Source organism: Leptopilina heterotoma, unplaced genomic scaffold (genome assembly GCF_015476425.1).
Source record: "Leptopilina heterotoma isolate Lh14 unplaced genomic scaffold, ASM1547642v1 Lhet_351, whole genome shotgun sequence".
NCBI lineage: Eukaryota > Metazoa > Arthropoda > Insecta > Hymenoptera > Figitidae > Leptopilina > Leptopilina heterotoma.
Window position 1 is genome coordinate 202,591 of NW_025111033.1, and position 20,714 is coordinate 223,304.

At 28.8% G+C, this 20,714-nt stretch overlaps 1 protein-coding gene across 1 annotated transcript in view; it reads right to left on the minus strand.

Moving 5' to 3' along the window:
* The window catches only part of LOC122505288, a 48,090-nt gene extending 27,606 nt beyond the window's left edge, over positions 1 to 20,484 (minus strand). Inside the window, exon 1 of the mRNA XM_043616798.1 lies at positions 20,344 to 20,484. Within this exon, the coding sequence (XP_043472733.1) occupies positions 20,344 to 20,464 (121 nt within the window). The 5' untranslated portion in view covers positions 20,465 to 20,484. The remainder of the gene's footprint in view (positions 1 to 20,343) is intronic.
* Positions 20,485 to 20,714: the final 230 nt, after the last annotated feature.

The window sequence follows — 20,714 nt, forward strand, 5'->3', positions numbered from 1 at the left end:
TTATAATAATTCAACTCAAAGATTTGAATCTTTAGTTTATTACCAAATGAAAGAAATTATATTTTTAGAAAACATAGTTTATGCATATTACAATGAATATATTAAAGCTATTTATTAAGCACAATATAACATTTTATCTCCATTAATTATTACACTAAAAATATTGTTGGAAGAACTAGAAAAATATGAAGAAGAATATAAATCATTGAGTTCTTCAAATAATGACAACCTTTCTTCAATTAATAAATTATTAGAAGTTGATATTTTTCACACATGAAATAACTATATTCATAATACGAGTACCATTATTATCGAAAATTGTTTTTGATTTTTATCACTTGATACCAGTTCCAATTACAAATTACAATACTTCAACATTTTCCAACGTTATTACCAAATATAAACATGTATTATTATCCCAATCGATCCCAATCGATCAGTACTTTGAGGAAGATTATATTTGTTTCGACATACACACGATTCAAATCATTGGACAACCGCAATGTTAAGTTCAATTATTATTATCTAATACAACTTTTTTACCTAAAGATTGTCAAATAATGCATACTAATTCCGTTATGAAAACATGGACATTTATTGAAAACAATCAATGGTTTTATGTTTTACAAAAAGAAACAATACTTACAATTATTTGTAATAGTGGTAAAGATACTATAACTAAATTAGTTCTTAATCAAAGTGTATTAAAATCTTTAGAATCACATTGTAAAGGTTTTACTAATCTATATGAATTAGAAACTACAGATTTTAAAGAAAAATATAAGATTTTATCTGCATTAATTATTGCACGAAAAATATTGCTGGAAGAACTAGAAAAATATGAAGGAGAATATAACCAAGTGGGCACACTTGTTCATAAGACGTCCTAAGGATGTCTTTTTGCGGACGTCTTTTGGACTTGTACAAAAAGACGTCTTAACGACGTCCTATTCATGTTCTATGTCTTGGTCATTAAATGTCTTTAAGGTGTCTAAAAGACGTCTTTTTCATTCAACATTTAAAAATAGAAAAATTTTTATTAATAGAAAATATTATTTTCTAAGTTCAGCTTGGACTTAGAAATTTATGAATGTGAAATTCATTGGAATTTTTCTAAGTTAAATTCATTTCATTGACAAGTGAGATCGTTAACTTTGTAGAGTTTCATATCTGTCTTGAACGGCTGAGGTGCTTAAGGCGCAGTGTTTCAAGCCCAAGGTATCCGAGTTCGATCTCAGCTTCGTAGGAATTTTTTTATTATTTCTTGACATTTTAGAAAAAATAAAATTAAACTTAAAATAAATTTAATACAATATTACTGAATTTTAACTTAGAAAATGTTATATAAGAAATGTTTATTTAAGATTTGAAGGAATGTAAAAAGGATCTGAGTACCATTATTATCTAAAATTGTTTTTGATTTTTATCACTTAATACCAGTTCCAATTACAAATTACAATACTTGAACATTTTCCAACGTTATTACCAAATATAAACATGTATTAATATCCTAATCGAAAAAAAATTCTTCCTTTAGAAGAATTATCTGTTTGTGTTCAGTACTTTGAGGAAAATTATATTTGTTTCGACATACACACGTTTCAAATCAGTGGACAACCGCAATGTTAAGTTCAATTATTATTATCTAATACAACTTTTTTACCTAAAGATTGTCAAATAATGCATACTAATTCCGTTATGGAAACATGGACATTTATTGAAAACAATCAATGGTTTTATGTTTTACAAAAAGAAACAATACTTACAATTATTTGTAATAGTGGTAAAGAAACTATAACTAAATTATTTCTCAATCAAAGTGTATTAAAATCTTTAGAATCACATTGTAAATGTTTTACTAATCTATATGAATTAGAAACTACAGAATTTAAAGAAAAATATATTACAATGTACATATCGAATTTATCTGTTAAATTGGAACCTTTTCATTTAAATAAAATCAACATCATTGATATCAAAAATTTTAATAAAACATTAAACGATTCTAAGGAAATTAGTATTACTAGTATCAATAAACCATAAATGACTTTTTTTAATTATAAATGGTATGATGTTTTTGTTTTTATACTTTTTTTATTATTATCATTGCATTATGCTACAAATATAATTATTTAAATAAAAAATATTGTTGTTGTTTAAAATCTGAATCAATTTCAGTTGAAAAAATTTCATTAGCAATTGCATATGATGAATCAAATTCCACTTTAAACATATCAATGATGAATTTTTGTTAAACTCCTCCGCCATATTGGATCCGCCATTTTGAATTTTTAAAAATAAAGTTCATATTCGTAATCAGCGACCCCGAAAACTCACGACTGAGTAATTCCACATGCAATTTTATCGATTTTAAAATATTTTTAACCGTCATTTAAAATTTTTTAAATTTCACTTTATATTCGTAATCAGCGACCCCAAAAACCCTTAAATGAGTAATTCTATGCAATTGTAAAAAAAATGGTATACCCTACGTATGAAACATATTATAAAAAATGCTAGTTGATTACGCGCAATTTTCTATTTTTTACTTTTTTTATTGATGGAAAGTTCTAAATTTTAATAAACAAATGTAGAAAAAAAGTTTGAGGCAATTTAGAGTAGGGAAACAATCCCAGAAACTACCCCACGTAATAATCATTAAGTCCCATGAAGAAACCAGCCATTGTATTAAAAAATTAATAATTGGATTTATAGGCAAATGGAAAAAAAGATATACCTGTTTTTTTGTTTCTAATTTCCAATTGTTTAACAACAATTGTTTAAACAAATTATTTAAAATTTAAAAATTTTTTTAAACTGTTAACGCTATTCGATTATACGTGGAAAAATAAGAATGTTTTGCATAGGTTATTTTTTTCTACAAGTCGTATTTTGTTTATAAAATTGTTATTAACAAATTAAGCTGTGTAAAGGCTGTTTCATCCCAAGCATAAACAAATGGATTTTAAGTAAAAATAAAAATTGGATTCATAGGCAAATGGAAAAAAGATATACTTGTCATTTTGTTTTTAATTTCCAATTGTTTAACAACAATTGTTTAAACAAATTAATTAAAATTTAAAAATATTTGAAAATTGTTAACGCTAATCGATTCTACGTGAAGAAATAAGAATGATTTGTATGGGTCATTTTTTACTCCAAGTCGTATTTTGTTTATAAAATTTTTATAAACAAATTATGCTGGATAATGAGTTATTCATCCCAAGCAACAGTTTTTAAAAATTTAAAGTTCTATTGATTTGTTTAAACAATTGTTGTTAAACAATTGGAAATTAAATACAATTAATAGGCATATCTTTTTTTTAATTTGCCTATGAATCCAATTGTTATTTTTACTTAAAGTCCATTTGATGATGCTTAGGATGAAACACCCTTTATCCAGCATTAATTTCTTTATAACAATTTTATAAACAAAATACGACTTGAAAAAAATGACCTATACAAAACATTCTTATTTTGCCACGTCGAATCGATTGACGTTAACAGTTTTAAAAAAATTTTAAATTTTTATTAATTTCTTTAAACATTTGTTGTTAAACAATTGGAAATTAAAAACAAAAAAACAGGTATATCTTATTTTCTATTTGCCTATTAATCCAATTGTTAGTATTACTTAAAATTTATTTGTTTATGCTTGGGATAAAACACCCTTTACGCAGCTTAATTTGTTTATAACAATTTTATAAACAAAATACGACTTGTAAAAAAAAATTACCTATACAAAACATTCTTATTTTTCCACGTAGAATCGATTGGCGTTTACAGTTTTTAAAAAATTTTAAATTTTTATTAAACCCTTAACTGCCGGCTGAAAAACACTAAATATGCCCAGAATGCCAAAAATAAAAAAATCGTCCAATATTTCTGAAACTTGTTACTCAGGGGTTTTCGGGGTCGCTGATTACGAAAGTGATGTCGGTTTTACAAAATTCAAAATGTCGGATCCAATATGGCGGACGGCTTTTTAAAAATTTATTCAAATTACCTGAAATTTGTTACTTGGGGTATTTCAAGTTCCCTGACTACGAATCTGATTTCAGTTTTTCAAAATTCAAAATGGCTTATCCAATACCCTCGAGTAACAAGTTTCAAGCGAATCCAATTTTTTTTAAATGTGCGCCATATTGGATCCACCATTTTGAATTTTTAAAACCTGACATCTGATTCGTTATCAGCGACCCCCAAAACCACCGAGTGATAATTGTTAAGCGAATCCAAATTTTTTTTTTGAAATGTCTGCCATATTAGATCCGCTTTTTTGAATTTTTAAAAACTGACATCGGATTCGTCATCAGCGACTCCGAACACCCCCGAGTTATAATTTTTAAGCGAATCCAATTTTTTTTAAATGTCAGCCATATTGGATCCGCCATTTTGAATTTTTAAAAACTGACATCAAATTCGTAATCAGCGACCCTGAAAACCCCCTAGTAACAAATTTCAGTTAATTTGGATCATTTTTTAAAAATGTCGTCCGCCATATTTGATCCGCCATTTTTAATTTTTAAAAACTAACATCAGATTCGTAATCGGCGACCCCAAAAAACCCCCGAGTGAACATTTTCAAGCGAATTCGATTAATTAAAAAAAAATGCCCGCCATATTGGATCCACCATTTTGAATTTTTAAAAACTGATGTCATATTCGTAATCAGCGACTCCAAAAACCCCCGAGTAACAATTTTTAGTCAATTTTAAAATGTTTAAAAAATTCGTGATTTTTAACAATAATTTGTGAATTTTTTTAATATGATCTAGGTTACATATTTTTAAAGCCCAATATGGCGGAAATTTTTTTTTTAATTTTTGTTTTTATCAAATAAAGAACAAATTTTACAAATTCCATTGAAATGTCCTAACCCTTTTCACCTTTCCAAAAAGTTTATGGGTAAAGTGGATCTCCACGGTATGCTATATTGGATCCGCCATTTTGAATGTTGAAAAACTGACAACGGATTCATTAAAAGCGACCGTAAAAACCCTCGAGAGACAAGCCACCATATTGGATCCACCACTTTGAATTTTTTAAAACTGAGATCGGATTCGTCATCAGCGACCCCGAAAACCCCTAAGTTATAATTTTCAAGCGAATCCAAAAAATTTTAAAACGCCGTCCGCCATATTGGATCAAAGAGTATCAGTTTTCCGGCAGTCAGAGCATAGTCCGAAATGGCAAAGATCTTTGCCATCAGCAGTCAAGGGGTTAAATCCTGCAGATTTCGTTACAGCAATATTTGAATTAAATAACTTACATTGCACTTATTTTGAAAAACTTTAGTACTACACTATTGCAAGAACGAATTCAGCAGGTTTATATTTAAAAAGTATATTGCATTTCAAGTAAGTTTATGAGGTGAGTTTATTTTTAGATTCAAGCTTAAATGTGTGTATCTATGTTTATATTAAAGTTTAAATGGAAAATTTCTTTAAAGAATGCTATTATCATGTTGATAAAATGAATTGAAGTATTATTTTAATATCCCATGAAGAAACCAGCCATTGTATTAAAAAACTAACAATTGGATTCATAGGCAAATAGAAAAAAAAGATATACATGTTTTTTGTTTTTAATTTCCAATTGTTTAACAACAATTGTTTAAACAAATTAATAAAAATTTAAAATTTTTTAAAACTGTTAACGCCAATCGATTCTACGTGCAAAATTAAGAATTATTTTTATGGGACATTTTTTACTCCAAGTCGTATTTTGTTTATTCAATTGTTATAATCAAATTAAGCTGTGTAAAGGGTGTTTCATCCCAAGCATAAACAAATAGATTTCAAGTAAAACTAGCAATTGGATTCATAGGCAAATGGAAAAAAAAGATATGCCTGTCTTTTTGTTTTAATTTCCAATTGTTTAACAACAATTGTTTAAACTGTGTTTTCAGACAAATTTTATCTAAATTTTTCTAGATTTTTGAAAAAGTTGAAATCAAGAAACAAAAATGAGAAAATTTGATAATTTTTTTTATTTCTTTCTCACTCTACAACTTAAAAAGTAGTTAACGAAATGACCTCAAAGATGGCCTATTGTACGCAAAATTTAATCAGCTTTCTAACCGTATTTAAGTTTTCTTTGTTTGGGAGCGTTCACAAATTACGTAACGCTAATTTTTGAAAATTTTGACCCCCCTCTCCCCATGTAACACACTACACACTGTTACATACATTAGCGCCATTTTTTCTGCTGTACATAACAAATAGCTAGACCCCCCCCTCCCCTTTATAATGTTACGTAATTTGTGAACGCTCCCTTTCTCCTTTTATTTCCGAGATATGATTGAAAAAGTGATGGCATGTTTTTTCATAGAGTCGAATGTAATCGTCCTGATACTCGTGGACGGTAGTGCAGTCAAGAACAGTCATATTGTTCCATTGGTTTGAAATTGCATGAATTGATGGCCAAGACCAATCTTGGCTATTCCAGCCAAAAATGTCCAAGAATATTTTTCTTTTAAGACAAATTAATGCCTTGAAATCTAATAAAAATTGTCCTAGGGGAAAAAGCATCGTGATACTACATTAATTAAGTCTTTAAGGGGATGGTGGGGTCCAGCTTTTTGTTATGACCAGTAGAAACATTGGTGCTAATGTATGTAAAAGTGTCTGACATAAAAAATAGTGGGGTTTTAATTTGCAAAAGAATTTTAGGTAATTTATGGATGGCCTCTAACGATACATATAAGGTTTAAACGCGTTTTTTTCAAAATAACCCGGTAAGAAGAGGTTGATTAAAATAGATTAAAATGTATACAAATATCGCTAAATTCTGAATCATTTCAATGCCAAACTTATGTCATTTTTGAACTTCCATGTTTTAATTCCTTTAAAGATTATTCATCTGCACACTTTGTTTTACAAAACATATCTCTTCTCATTGTTGGCTTTCGATTTGATTTTGTGCAGTGTTTTCAGTTTCATCATGTTTTGAGGATTTCCATTATGCCACATGTCCTTCTTTAACTACTTTTCAGTTCGTAGTTGAGCATCTCTTGCTGAACGGTATGGTAAAATTTGTTTTATTTCATCTTGTTTTTTACCTGATATCGTATTGCTGCATTTTAAGTCTCGAATTTCGCATTTGAAATGTTGTGAGTGAATGTGAACATGGGAGCAATATGCATAAATAATTATAGTATTTTTCATACTATTGAATCTGAAATTGTAGAAGGTCAGGTTGCACGGACGTTCTATCATTTCGAGAAATCATTTTTTAATTGTGCAGTAGATAGTTTCCCTGTCAAAATCTTGCACTTCACAATTCCACATTTCTTTTCTCATTTCAACCTCCGCTATAAACTGCGAATATTCGATTTTATTATTTTTAATACTCTTAACGTCATCTTTTTCAATGCAGCTGATTTTTTCCTAACTTCTCTGTTTATCTACAATTCTTGAATTCGATACATCATCTTGATTACTGTTCTCGTCATAGTCATCGTCGTCTTCATCATCAGTATTATATTCACACTCGACTGGATTATTCATTTCAACTTCTGTTTCCATTGTTTCAAAAATGTCTTCACGCTTCATCAAAACAGTTTTCTAGTAATTTATACAATCTAATTCTTCATGTGGGTTTTTGTTTCCATTTATTTTTAAGTAAATTAATATTTTAATATTAATTTATTTAAGTAGGGGAACATAGTCTAGGTCGGCCACCTTTTTGACTTTTGTTTATAACTTTTTTTTAAAAATGAATTTGGACAATTGAAGTATATGGTTGGAAAGTCCTGTTTAATAGGAACATTTTTTCTGTACAAAGTAAATTGACAGGTTTAAAAATGAAAAAGTTATAAAGATTTAAAAAAAAAAAAATTTGTAGTCCAGGTTGGCCATTACAGTCAAGGTCGGCCATGTTTAAAATTCAAAGGGCATTAATCGTTAAAAAATAAAATAACATGTTTGGAGTTACGGAAAATTGATTCTTTATTGTTTACAGTTTGTAACTTAATGAAATAACAAAATAATAACAATAAACAATATAAAAAAATAAATATAAATAAAAAAAAGTTTTGCACTAAAATATTAATAAAATTAAATAAAAATATTAATAAGATGATCAATTATATTATGAGTTATACAGAATTGCAGTTTTTGCAAATGAAGTAGCTCGTCCTCAACTTTGCGCATTTTAAACACATAGTGGCCGACCTTGACAGTAAGTAACATTACCGAATTGTTGTAACCATAAAGAAATACGTTTCGGAATTCGATTTTTTACTTTGTTTTCCTTTCAACCATGAGTCCCACAAATTTTCTGCATACTTGCCTTGACGATTCAATTTGTTTTTTATCTTTTATTAATGGTTTTTCACATTATGCACAAAACTTTTTTTGAGCTTTTTTTGTACCGACGTCACAGAAAACACAATTTTCGATTTTCCGAAAATGTAATTGAACAAAAAGTTAGGTTTCACTAAGACAAGCTTCGACAAAAATGCGCGTGGGTGGCGCTAGTGAACTTGACAAAAAAACGCGAGTGGCCTACCTAGACAGTAGGCCAACCTTGACTACATTCCCCTAAATTTTTAAGTAAATTAATCCACATTATACTTTTGTAGAAATGTAGTTTTTCCTCTGTCTCATCTTGGAAATCAAATGTGGAAAAATCTTTCTCACTATCCTTTAGTGGAATATTCGTTTCTCTTCTTTTTTCTTCATGAAGAAAAAAGAGGTGTCTTGTTACCATTTTCTTGTATAATACTTCTCACTTGTTTTTCTTTTTCTTGATCCTCTTCTTCGTCTTCCTTTTTTTCTTCCACTTTTTGTATATCTTATTTTTCTTTTACGTCTTCTTTTTTTACACGTTTTCATTTTCTTCCTCTTTTTGTATATCTTCTTTTTCTTCTACGTTTTCTTTTTCTTCCACTTTTTGAATGTCTTTCCTTTTTTACAATTGTATTCTTTTTCTTTTTGTTCGATCTTTTCTATTTTTTTCTGGAACTCTTCAACAAATTCAAAATGACCCCCTCGGTTATTTCCGGAAAATAACAAAATAATATTTTAATTTGTTTTATTTTCAGGTCGATCGAACTTTGCTATATTCTTTATTATATCCGTTTCTGATATTGACCGAAATATTTAGACATTAACTGAATACAATTGTGAAAATATTCCAATTTTGAAATCCGTTCCATAATCTCCAATTTGACTCATTTTTTGTATACTGTAAACATGTTTCATATTGTATTTCATTTTCTTCTTGGGTTACATTTAATTTATATTTTAAAACTGACTAATTACATACCACATGTTCCATAATTCTTTGACTAATTTCATCATGTCTATCGTTTCTAAATCTTTTATCTTCTTGATGTTTTAAGCCCAGTCTTAATGAATGAAATAAGCAATTTCCATCTCCAGGTACACTTATTACTTTTGTGAGATTAGGCAATTTTTCAATATATAAAAAATATGAATACAAAAAAATTAAACACAAAAAAAACATTAATCATTCTCGAATTTCAACAAAAAAATTAAAGAAAATTACCTACTGCTTTTCTCGTGCCATAATTCGAGAAAATGTCGCAGTCACCTTCAGCAAAATAGATTGGAGACAAAAGAAAGGATCGCAATATTGTTGGGCGCCAGACTTACAAATAAGTCAACGTCAGCAACAACAATTAATCTCAAAAAAAATTTTATATTATAACATTCCAATAATCAACAACATTTAATAAAAATAATCTTGTCTCTACTACTATTTTTGGCTGGTCAAAAATAATTAATTTGCCGGCTTAGTCATTACAAAAAAAATTTTAATTTACCAGAAGGAAAGCGAAAGAGCACTAGGGGGGGGGTTTCATTGTTGAGAGCAAAAGAAAAGAATTTGGGAACAAATTCCAACATAAAAAAAATAAAACCAAAAAATTTTTCCATAATGAACAAAAATCTTTATTCTTAAAATAAACAATTTTTAAGTCTGTGTGGTTTAACAATTATTAAAAGGAATTTACATTATTATCATAAATGAAAAGAAATTTACCTCGACGCCATACATAAATGTCGGTTCTCGACCCAGCAATTCTCGGTATTTAACAACAATTTTTAAGTTCTATTCTAGATTCTCTACAATCCACGATAAATTCATTCTAACGTTATTTTTACTCACGATAAATTGTCGAAAGGAATTAACATCAAAAGAACATTATAAAACTAAATCCGCGAGAATCAACGAAATTGATCACCATTATTTAAAATTTATTCTTACAATTTTAACTCAAAATAAAAGAAGGATTTTCCACTCAGAAATAATTTTTGAACAAATAAAATGAAAGATATTACTTTTCTCGTGATAATTAACAACGATGCCATTTCGAAATCAAAAGAAAATCGGGTCCAGACCTCTCAATGAAAATTTTACTTGTCTTTAATATAATCAAAAGAATGAAAAATTGAATCAAAATTGTGAGAAATCTGTACTCTAATGCAAAACAATGAGCCGACTCACCAAATATCAAATAATGCAGTCGATAGGCCGGAATATCGTCTCGGACCCGGTTTCCTCGTTAAGATCCTCCAATCCGCAAAACAACGCCGCCTTCTCCGGGAACAAATCGCAGACCGGTACAATGAATTTAGTCGTCGTCGGTTCCCTCGTGAGATCGCTAAGAGAAGTGGTGAGACCACGTTTTCCCGAGAGCGCGAGTCCTTTTCGAAACGCTAACCTAACCTACTCGCGCATCATTCATACGTAGTTGCCGGCGCAAAGGCGCGAAAATAATTCAAATTCAAATCTCATACAATTAATAAAACAAGAAAATTCACAACAATTTCCCATAAACAAAAATCAACAATACAATAAAAATCGAATATAAACTAATTCTATATTCACGAATTCGTTGACAAACAGGTCAATTAAATTAATTAAATAAAAATATATAAAAAATTAGGGTAATGTCACATTGAGTGGACCGCTACTTTGAGTGGACCACCTGAGTTTTTAAGTTATCTGACAGCGGAAACGTGAAATAAATAAAACGAATAGCAGCACCGCACCTAGAAACCGTAAGGATTTATGTTCCGCGATAATCATACACGTTATTGTTTGATGTAACGCATCTTTAAGAACACAAACCAAAAAAGAAGTCGCTCTTACAATGAGTAAAGTGATTCGGAAGCGTAAAAGTAGTGCAAAATTTAAGTTTTAAAAGGTAACTTATTTTTTTCCTACTACTTTGGACATTGGAATTGATTGTCTTAGTTTAATTAAGTGATAATTTTGACTCAAAAAAAAAATTTTGGTGTCTGCCATAAAAAGTTGCATGTCACCATGAGTGGACTGCCTGTTTTTTATATTTTTAATGTCAGTTTACCATTTTTATGGAAATAAATTGGTTTGAAACTGTTTTATGTTCTTTATTAATTTTTTTGTGATTTTGATGTGATATGTGCCAAAATTATTGAAAATGGTTTCACTTGTAAACATTGCGACACAAACATGGTCTGAAGCTGCATAAGCATGAATTTTGTTTCAATATATCAGAAATATTAAATACATTAAAGAATTTAGAATAACTTTTACAATTCTTTAAGAGTGGTCCACTCAAGGTTACACTTTTTTCATTCCTTAAAAATTGGCTATTTTTTAAAAGTTAATTGTTTTTTCCAAATAAAAAAAATCAATGCTATTATGGTATAAACACTTATCTAGGGATCTAAACTAAAGCTTGAAATAGAAACGTCCGATTAATTTGCTGTCATGAAGAATTTTTTAGAAAAAAAGCTTAGGCGGTCCACTCAAGGTGACATTACCCTATTAAATGTTAGAATTTAAAAAAAAATAAAGAGAGAAATTTTTAAAAGTGCTACCCCGATACCGAGCTAGCGCTCTGAAAGCGTAACAAAATCTTACAAATCAAAAAAAAAAATCAGAATTATTTAATAATTAATACGTATCTTCCTTCGGACAGCAACTCTTCTTAAAAAGGAAGGAATTTATCTCAATTAATAGGTGACGATAACACGCACTCATTTCCTCGGTTCTCGGAGATTAATTTTTGGAAGGTCACATCCAACTCCAATGATCGACAGGAATTTTGCGATAGGTGCAATTACCGCGAAATTTCTCTTAATTTAATAAACATCAGCGTAGTTTGTTAGGTAATGTTCATGTGTGTTGTGGCGTCAAACAGCCAGAGTGTAAAAGCATTAAAATTTATTTCCAAAGCTGGAATCCAAAATTCCAGCTAATGAGGGGCGTCAAACAGCCAAAAGTAATAACGTCACAAATACCATACGTGGGTGACGTCATACAGCTAAGCGGTGTGGATTCAAACATCCAATCGTCAGCGGAGTCAGTTTTCCCCATAGTCGACGATATAGTAGTACGGCGTCAAACAGCCAAATTGAATATGTGTAGCATCGAACAGCTAAATGTGATGTGTAATGTCGAACAACCAACGAATATAAATAACACATTTCGATCGGCAGTCAGCATCCTTCAGGTGGGATCCGCAGAACATTATTGATAGAGATACAATATCATGACACCTAGTTCATTGAGACAATTCCGAAATCGTGCCAGCCAGTGGAGTTCATATTGTCGAATCGGTCGCTCGTGAATACATAAAAAAAATAGTACAAAACAATAAATCGCCAATAACAACACTCATTTTCTATCATTCGGAAGCAAATCGAGGAGTAGTAGAGAATCGAGTTGATTGGAGCATCCAAAAGAAACCGTGATCAAGATAAAAAGATAAAAAAAAGAATCGGTGTGACGTGTCAAAATTGTCACGTCACACTTTATATATATGTAACTTCAAATTGTCGACATCTAGAACCAGTCTTCTCATCTCTTTCTCGCCTTTATTTTTTTTCTTCTCATTATTTATTATTTCTAGTAGCTCCCTTTTCTTGTCTAAAGTTCTAGACATTTTTTTCTTCTCGAAAAAAGAATTTAAATCCTTCTTGAAATCACTATTAGATTCTAGCGCATATCAAATAGTTCTTTTCAATTCTAATGTTACTTATGAGCAATTCCACGGGAATTGATCTGAAGAATTTTCGATGATTTTAGCAATATTAATAATACTTACCGAATTTGTTCGCTTATATACATGGAATAAAAATGTATAAAAGTTTTTTCAAAATTTTCAAAATTTTTTTTTAGTTACCGCTTACTCAAAATTTTGGTCGGTTTTTCAAAAAAGGCACATAACTTTTTTCTTTGTTAACCGATTAAGATAATTTTTTTTGGAAAATACTCATAATAAGAAGCACTTTAAAGAAAAAAATAAAAAGAAAAAACAAAATTTTTTTTTCTCGAAAAAATTTTTAAAAAATTTTTTGAATCAAAATTTTGAAAAAAATACCTCTTCGATTTAAAAATTTTTTTTTGTAGTTATTGTCTATAAAGTCAAGAATACTTCCTATATATTCAATTATGGGACAACAGTAACTTTACGAGAGAAAAAATAAAATGTCCAGCGTGGCATGCCGGGACTCGTGCATGTATTCGCTTATGGCGGCGCAAGTTTCGTTCCAAATCACTCTACAAGTCACAATTTTTTGCCAAAACGATTTTTCTTTTTTCTAAATCTTCGTAATTAAGTTTTTTATCGATCTCTCGAGCCCGGTTTTAAAATTTTGTTTTTTAACATTTTTTTAATAACAATAAATTTTAAAAAAATCATAAAATCGTAAAATACATTTTTTCCAGCTTTAATCATTCAGAAAATTAATCAAAAAACCTATTAAAAGAATGTTTGAATGTTTCTGATGTATAACAAAAGTATACCAATTTATTAAATTGTTTAAACAATTAATTGTTATTTCTTTCCTAAACTGTACTTAAGGTTAGAAATTTCTAGTTTTTTCTCAATTGTTCAATTTTTCAGGAGTAAAACATCTACATTTGAAAAAAACCAAATTATTTATTACATTGTTTGAACAATTAATTGTTGTTACTTTTTCATAAAATATACTTAGGGTTTGAAAATTCTAGTTTTTTCTCAATTGTTACAATTTTTCATGAGTAAAACATCTACTGATGATAAAAAAAATTATTTATTATAAAACTGTTTAGCCAATGAATTGTTGCCATTTTTTCATAAATTGCACTTAGGGCTAAAGTTTCTAGTTTTTTCAAAGTACAATTTATTAAAAAATAAAAAACTGTAAATTAAATAATAAGTTTCTAGTTTTAAGTTCAGTAAATTGAAAACTTTACAAAAAATAAATTGTTTAAACAAAAAAAAATGCACAATTAAAAAAAACTAGAAGTTTCTAACCCTAAGTACAGTTTAGGAAAGAAATAACAATTAATTGTTTAAACAATTTAATAAATTGGTATACTTTTGTTATACATCAGAAACACTCAAACATTCTTTTAATAGGTTTTTTGATTAATTTTCTGAATGATTGAAGCTAAAAAAATATATTTTACGATTTTATAATTTTTTTAAAATTTATTGTTATTAAAAAAATGTTAAAAAACAAAATTTTAAAACCGAGCTCGAGAGATCGATAAAAAACTTAATTACGAAGATTTAGAAAAAAAGAAAAATCGTTTTGGCAAAAAATTGTGACTTGTAGAGTGATTTGGAACGAAACTTGCGCCGCCATAAGCGAATACAAGCACGAGTCCCGGCATGCCGCGCTGGACATTTCATTTTTTTTCTCGTAAAGTTACTGTTGTCCCATAATTAAATTTATATGAAGTATTCTTGACTTTATAGACAATAACTACAAAAAAAAGTTTTTCAAATCGAAGAGGTATTTTTTTCAAAATTTTGATTCAAAAAATTTTTTTTTAATTTTTTCGGGCAAAAAATTTTTTTTTAATTTTTTCGGGCAAAAAAAAATTTTTTTTTCTTTTTATTTTTTTCTTTAAAGTGCTTCTTATTGTGAGTATTTTCCAAAAAAATTATCTTAATCGGTTAACAAAGAAAAAAGTTATGTGCCTTTTTTGAAAAACCGACCAAAATTTTGAGTAAGCGGTAACTCAAAAAATTTTGAAAATTTTGAAAAAACTTTTATACATTGTTATTCCATGTATATAAGGGAACAAATTCGGTAAGTATTATTAATATTGCTAAAATCATCGAAAATTCTTCAGATCACTTCCCGTGGAATTGCTCTTATTAAGTTGTAAAGTACGCAACATTTCAAAAATCGCGTACTTTCAACTCTATATTTCTTGTATATTTAAAGGAAAAATTAAAAAAGTGATAAGAAATCCTGAAAGTTCATCAAAAATACTCTATATTCGGTGAGTTTTTTATTTAATTTAATAGTTCCACCTACTCGTAATTAATTGATAGAAACGTCAAAATTAGGTTATTTGGCGGATCGACTTTAAAACATATTTTATCTATTATTTTTATATTTTTACTAGTTTTTTTATTAAAGAATAATTAATCAATTAATTTTAAACATTAATCAATAAATCTTTTTCCACTTTTAAGAATTTTTCAATACTTCTTAAAATATTTTCTAATTGCTAAAAAAGTGCCATTTTTCTGCACCTTCTCCACTTTACACTTATATTTTAAGAAAAGTAATAAATATTTTAATATAATTCTTATCATTTCGTTCTTCAGAGATCATACAGATTCATTTCTAAAAGTATCAATTTTTTTAAAAATTAGGCCGCAACGACTTTATTTGAAATATAATGGTCTGACCCAATAATTTAAAAAAACATCTGAAAAGTGAGTTACACTTTCACTGAAACCGAGGGTTTCACCATCTATAGGTCTAAAAATTTTAGTGCTGGAAGGGGACACACAATTTTGCTGTTAAATGTTTTTTAACCCAAGGAGCGAAAGGTCCTAAGCCAAAATTAACAACTGACGCAGTACTGCGCCAGTAATGACAAGTACATTTCTGCAATAGGTAGGGGAGACTAAGGTAAACCCGCTCACTAGCGATTTTACGCTATTACCTCAACTAAAGGGGTTACACCACTTTGACCCGTTCAAAACATAAGCTTTTTCAACAATTTTTATTGAAGAATAGAAATTTTTTTAGGAAAATTAAATTACAGTAGGGTATTGAACTACAAAAAATATATATAAATTTCTTTTTTTTTTAAATTGTCGGTTTGACAGATGATATGTTAAAGTGCTTTAAAAATGTATCGCCATACGGTAGACACTAAAACTCGGTCCAGAATTAAGCTAGACCAAAAAGTAAAAATGCTTTATTTTTTGTAGCTCAAAATCTAGCGAAATACGTATCCGTTTAAAAAAAATTTATTTTTCGCAAAATGGCATCGATTTGAAGGAAAAAGTCCGTATTTTTACCTAAATTTTATAATTTAAAGTTGTCTAGAAAATTTAAATATTAATATTTTGAAAAATCCGTACGTATTTCGCTAAATAATTATATCACAAACAAAATAAAAAAAGAATTAAGAGAATCGATTGAAAATTGTGGCAGCTAGTGTCCACCGATTTTTAAAATACAGTTTTGAGAAAAACGAGTTTAAAGTTTTCATTACAATGTAAACGTTAGCGCGCGACCCTTCCCAGATAACAAAATGCGCGTTGTGTGCTACTAATATCATCTGCACGCGTGCCGATTTATCCGCACTATGCGCGTTCACTGGACCACTCAGATGCGTCATCATATGCGATCCATAACTGTCGCATATTGTGATGGGCACATGCGTGACGGTATAATGCGAATAAATTATATTTATACTTCAGCCTTATTTGAATTAAATAAAAAGAAAAGATTATTGACATTAGTAATTTTTTTTAAATTAAAATGTTATTTATAAAAACGATTTTAATTTAATATTTCAGTACAATTTTGGAATTGAAATTGTTAAAAACTTCCAAATTCTTTTTTTGAGGTTATATCTAATACAACAAAAATATATATGTACTTTAAACAAATTAAATTTAACTTTCTTATTTTGCTGCAGTACTAAAAATTAAATCCACAATAATTCCTCACAATAATATCGCAATAAAAAACAATAAAAAATGAAATCACAATAAAAACTTATTTTGATAACACACCACAAACAATGCTGTCGCCATTATAAAATGTGTGATTGCCGATACGGGTGGTTGCGCATCATTAATTGCGTGCGTATTAAGTGCAGTTCACTGCACACGCATTCACAGCATTCGCACTGTGGATGGTAAAATGCGTATGGATTGACTCTTCTAGCAAGTCGCACTTGTGAACGGAACATGCTTATCATTTTGTATCACAGGCGCTTACGAAATGCAGTTCACAACACTCGCATTATTACCAGCGTCACAGACGATAGTAAGATGCGTATATGAACCGACTCATCTGGTAAGTCGCAGTTAGTGCAAGAAACATGCGTTTAAATGCGACGCACGATTGTTATCTGGGTTCTTGAACAGTTCGAAAATTGTCTTTTTACTTAAGGTACCGATATATAACTAATGACATATCATTTTGGTGTCCACAAAGAGTATTTTAAGCAAATAAATTATGTTTCAATTTTTTGAAAATTTCGAAGTGGTGTAACCCCTTAAGATGGAGGTGTCGGAAAAAAACGTTTTTTGGATTTTTAAGTTTTTTTTTTAATTATTTTTAAGTCTTAATTTATTTGACAAATTTTTTTGGTTGCTATTAGATGTCCTTCTTCGAAGTACATAATTATACAGTACCGTCCGCAATTGTCAGTCCACCCATTTTTAAAGGAATGACAAAAATTTTTTAACATAAAATTCATAAAAACTAAAATTTTTTTTGGTTTATATTTTGAAAGACGATAAAATTTTGAAAAGAATAAGACCTTACAGAAGTCATTTGGCCAAAATTTGTAGAAGATATTCCTAAAAATCGTCATTTTCAATGTTTTACAAAAATTTAAATAACTTCTAAAATAATGACCGCTTTTTAATAATCTTAGGCTTATTTTAAAGGTCTTTTTCTACGGAATAAGAATTACTTATAGGCATTAACCTGTCATTTTTAACTTGGAATAAGCATGACGTCAAAATTAGACAAAAAAATTGGAAAAATTTGAAATCAATTTTTTGTACTAAAAACTATTCTAGAACATATATAAAACATGATATGGTGTAGATTTTTCAAGAAAATTTAATAAAAATATATGTTTGAGTTTCAAAATTTATTTTTCTTTTAATAATATTATTTCAAATTTTTTGAATTTTTTTGTCCAACTTTGACGTCATGCTTACTCCAAGTTAAAAATTACAGGTTAATGCCTATAAGTAATTCTTATTCTGTAGAAAATGGTCTTTAAAATAAGCCTAAGATTATTAAAAAGCGTTCATTATTTTAGAAGTTATTCAAATTTTTGTAAAACATTAAAAATGACGATTTTTAAGAATATCTTCTACAAATTTTGGCCAAATGACTTCTGTAAGGTCTTATTCTTTTTAAAATTTTATCGTCTTTCAAAATATAAACCAAAAGAAATTTTACTTTTTATGAATTTTATGTTAAAAAATTTTTGTCATTCCTTTGAAAATGGGTGGACTGACAATTTCGGACGGTACTGTATAGATTTGTCTCATTTCAAAAAGATTTAATTAAATTTATTCTGAAATGTGAGAAATACACTCGGGGTTGAGTCGCTCACGTGAAGTCGGGGTAAAGCCGCACACTTAGTTTTAAATTTGAAATTTAGAATAAAATAATTTCACGTATTATATTTTAACAATAAAAAAATTTATGACTTGTTAAAACCAAAATTGTAACTACATTTCACTTTCTCTTAATAATATTTAACATGCATAGTTATAATTCATTAAACCTATATTCATCATTTATTAAACCAATTTGTTGTTTATAGAATTGTTTATCGAACTCTGTTACGGCCGAACTCCGTAACTTTTATATTATAAATGATTATTTATAATACTTTAAAAACCAAATTACACACAACACAATATTTTGTTAACACGTCATAAAACGCTTACACAAAATAACCCTATGTAATCTCACAAAAGGACATTCCCTCTTTTGAATATTTTAATCCAGGGCATTTTTAATGACATAGAAATTCTAATTCTATATAAATATAAGATTTAATTGAATTTAACATTCCTTTAGGTTTCGCAATTTCGAGGTGAAAAACCTGACAATATAGTAAAGTGTTTCTTAATGAATTCCTTTTTCTTGAAAAACAGTTTATTGACCCTTTTGAAAATTAGTTAGAAAATATCAAAGTTAAAATGCTCAATATAAGGAGTGGTGCATCCAAGTCACTGAACTCGGATCACACCACTGCTTAAATCTGCAAGGTTGCAGAAATTGACTTGACAACAGTCAAGTACAATGAACTTAACATACGATTTCCCCACTAAATTGTCTTTCAATAAAATTGATTGACACTGGGAAATCTGGGCAGTTTAAGCCAGGCCGTTGTAGCCGGCAGTTAGCCCGGGCAGTTTAGGCCCGCAGTTTTAGTCCAGGCCATTGTAGCCTGAAGTTCTAAGTCCGGCATTTAGCCGTGTTAATCGTATCGAAAGTCTAACGGTTGAATAAAAAGTTTGTTTAAAGAAAGTGAATACAATTGAGAATAATATAAATAAATAAAAGTTAAAGAAGATTGAATTGAAAATATATATATTGAATATAAATAATTAAATTGTGTAATTAAAGGAATCAAAGAAATATAAGAAAAATATTGAAATATAGTGAAAGAAAATAAATAGAGAGAATTTACGTAATAAAAATTAAATATAGGGAATTGAAAAGAAATATTAAAATAAAAGAAGTGAAAATAAATTTAAAGAAATCATAAATTATGTTAAAGAGTAAAAGAATTGAAGTCTCAGCATTGTGCATTATCTAAGGAATATTAAAGTTCATAGTAAAGAGGATAAAAACAAGATTCGTCATTGGATTCGAATTTCGAAGTACAGAATACCAAGTAGTGAGTAAAAACATCTTACATTTTACGACACACACGATTATCTCATTCACACGTTCAGATCCACACGTACTTTTTACACACGTAAAGATTAGTTTTATTTGTATTAGGGACTCATTGGGAAAATATATATCTTATATTGTTTAATCTTATTTTTGCTTATAATTTAATTATTCCTAAAACTATCCTATCTTCTCCAAATTCAAGGGATAGGATTCTCACCCCTTGGTTGAACCAATAACCAAGTAGAGGGAAGAATCCACTACCCTTTACAAATTATTTTGTCCGAAGGACACGTTTAGTTAAAGTTTCTTTAAAAATTTGATATTATTAAATTAATTTATTTAATTTTTTAAATTCGGCTCTAACAAACTCATAGTTTATTAATAATAAATCATACTTAAGACGGGAATAAGACGAATTTTAATATTTTAAAAATAAAATTGTTCCTTCTTGAAAAGATAAAGTGAGCAGATTTACCCTGGAAAATTGTGACTTCGAAAGTTGGTATATGTGTATTAACCCCTTGACTGTCGATGGCAAAGATCTTTGCCATTTCGGACTTTGCTCTGACTGCCGGAAAACTGACAATCTTTGCCATGATCCAATATGGCGCACATTTAAAAAAAAATTGTATTCGCTTGAAACTTGTCACTCGAGGGTTTTTGGAGTCGCTGATAACGAATTCCATGTCAGTTTTTCAAAATTTAAAATGACGGATCCAATATGGCATACCGTGGAGGTGCGCTTTACCTATGAACTTATTGGAGAGGTAAAAATGCGTTAGGACATTTAAATAAAATTTCAATTTTTGCTCTCTTTATAGCTGTTCTATGAAACCGGCATTTGTA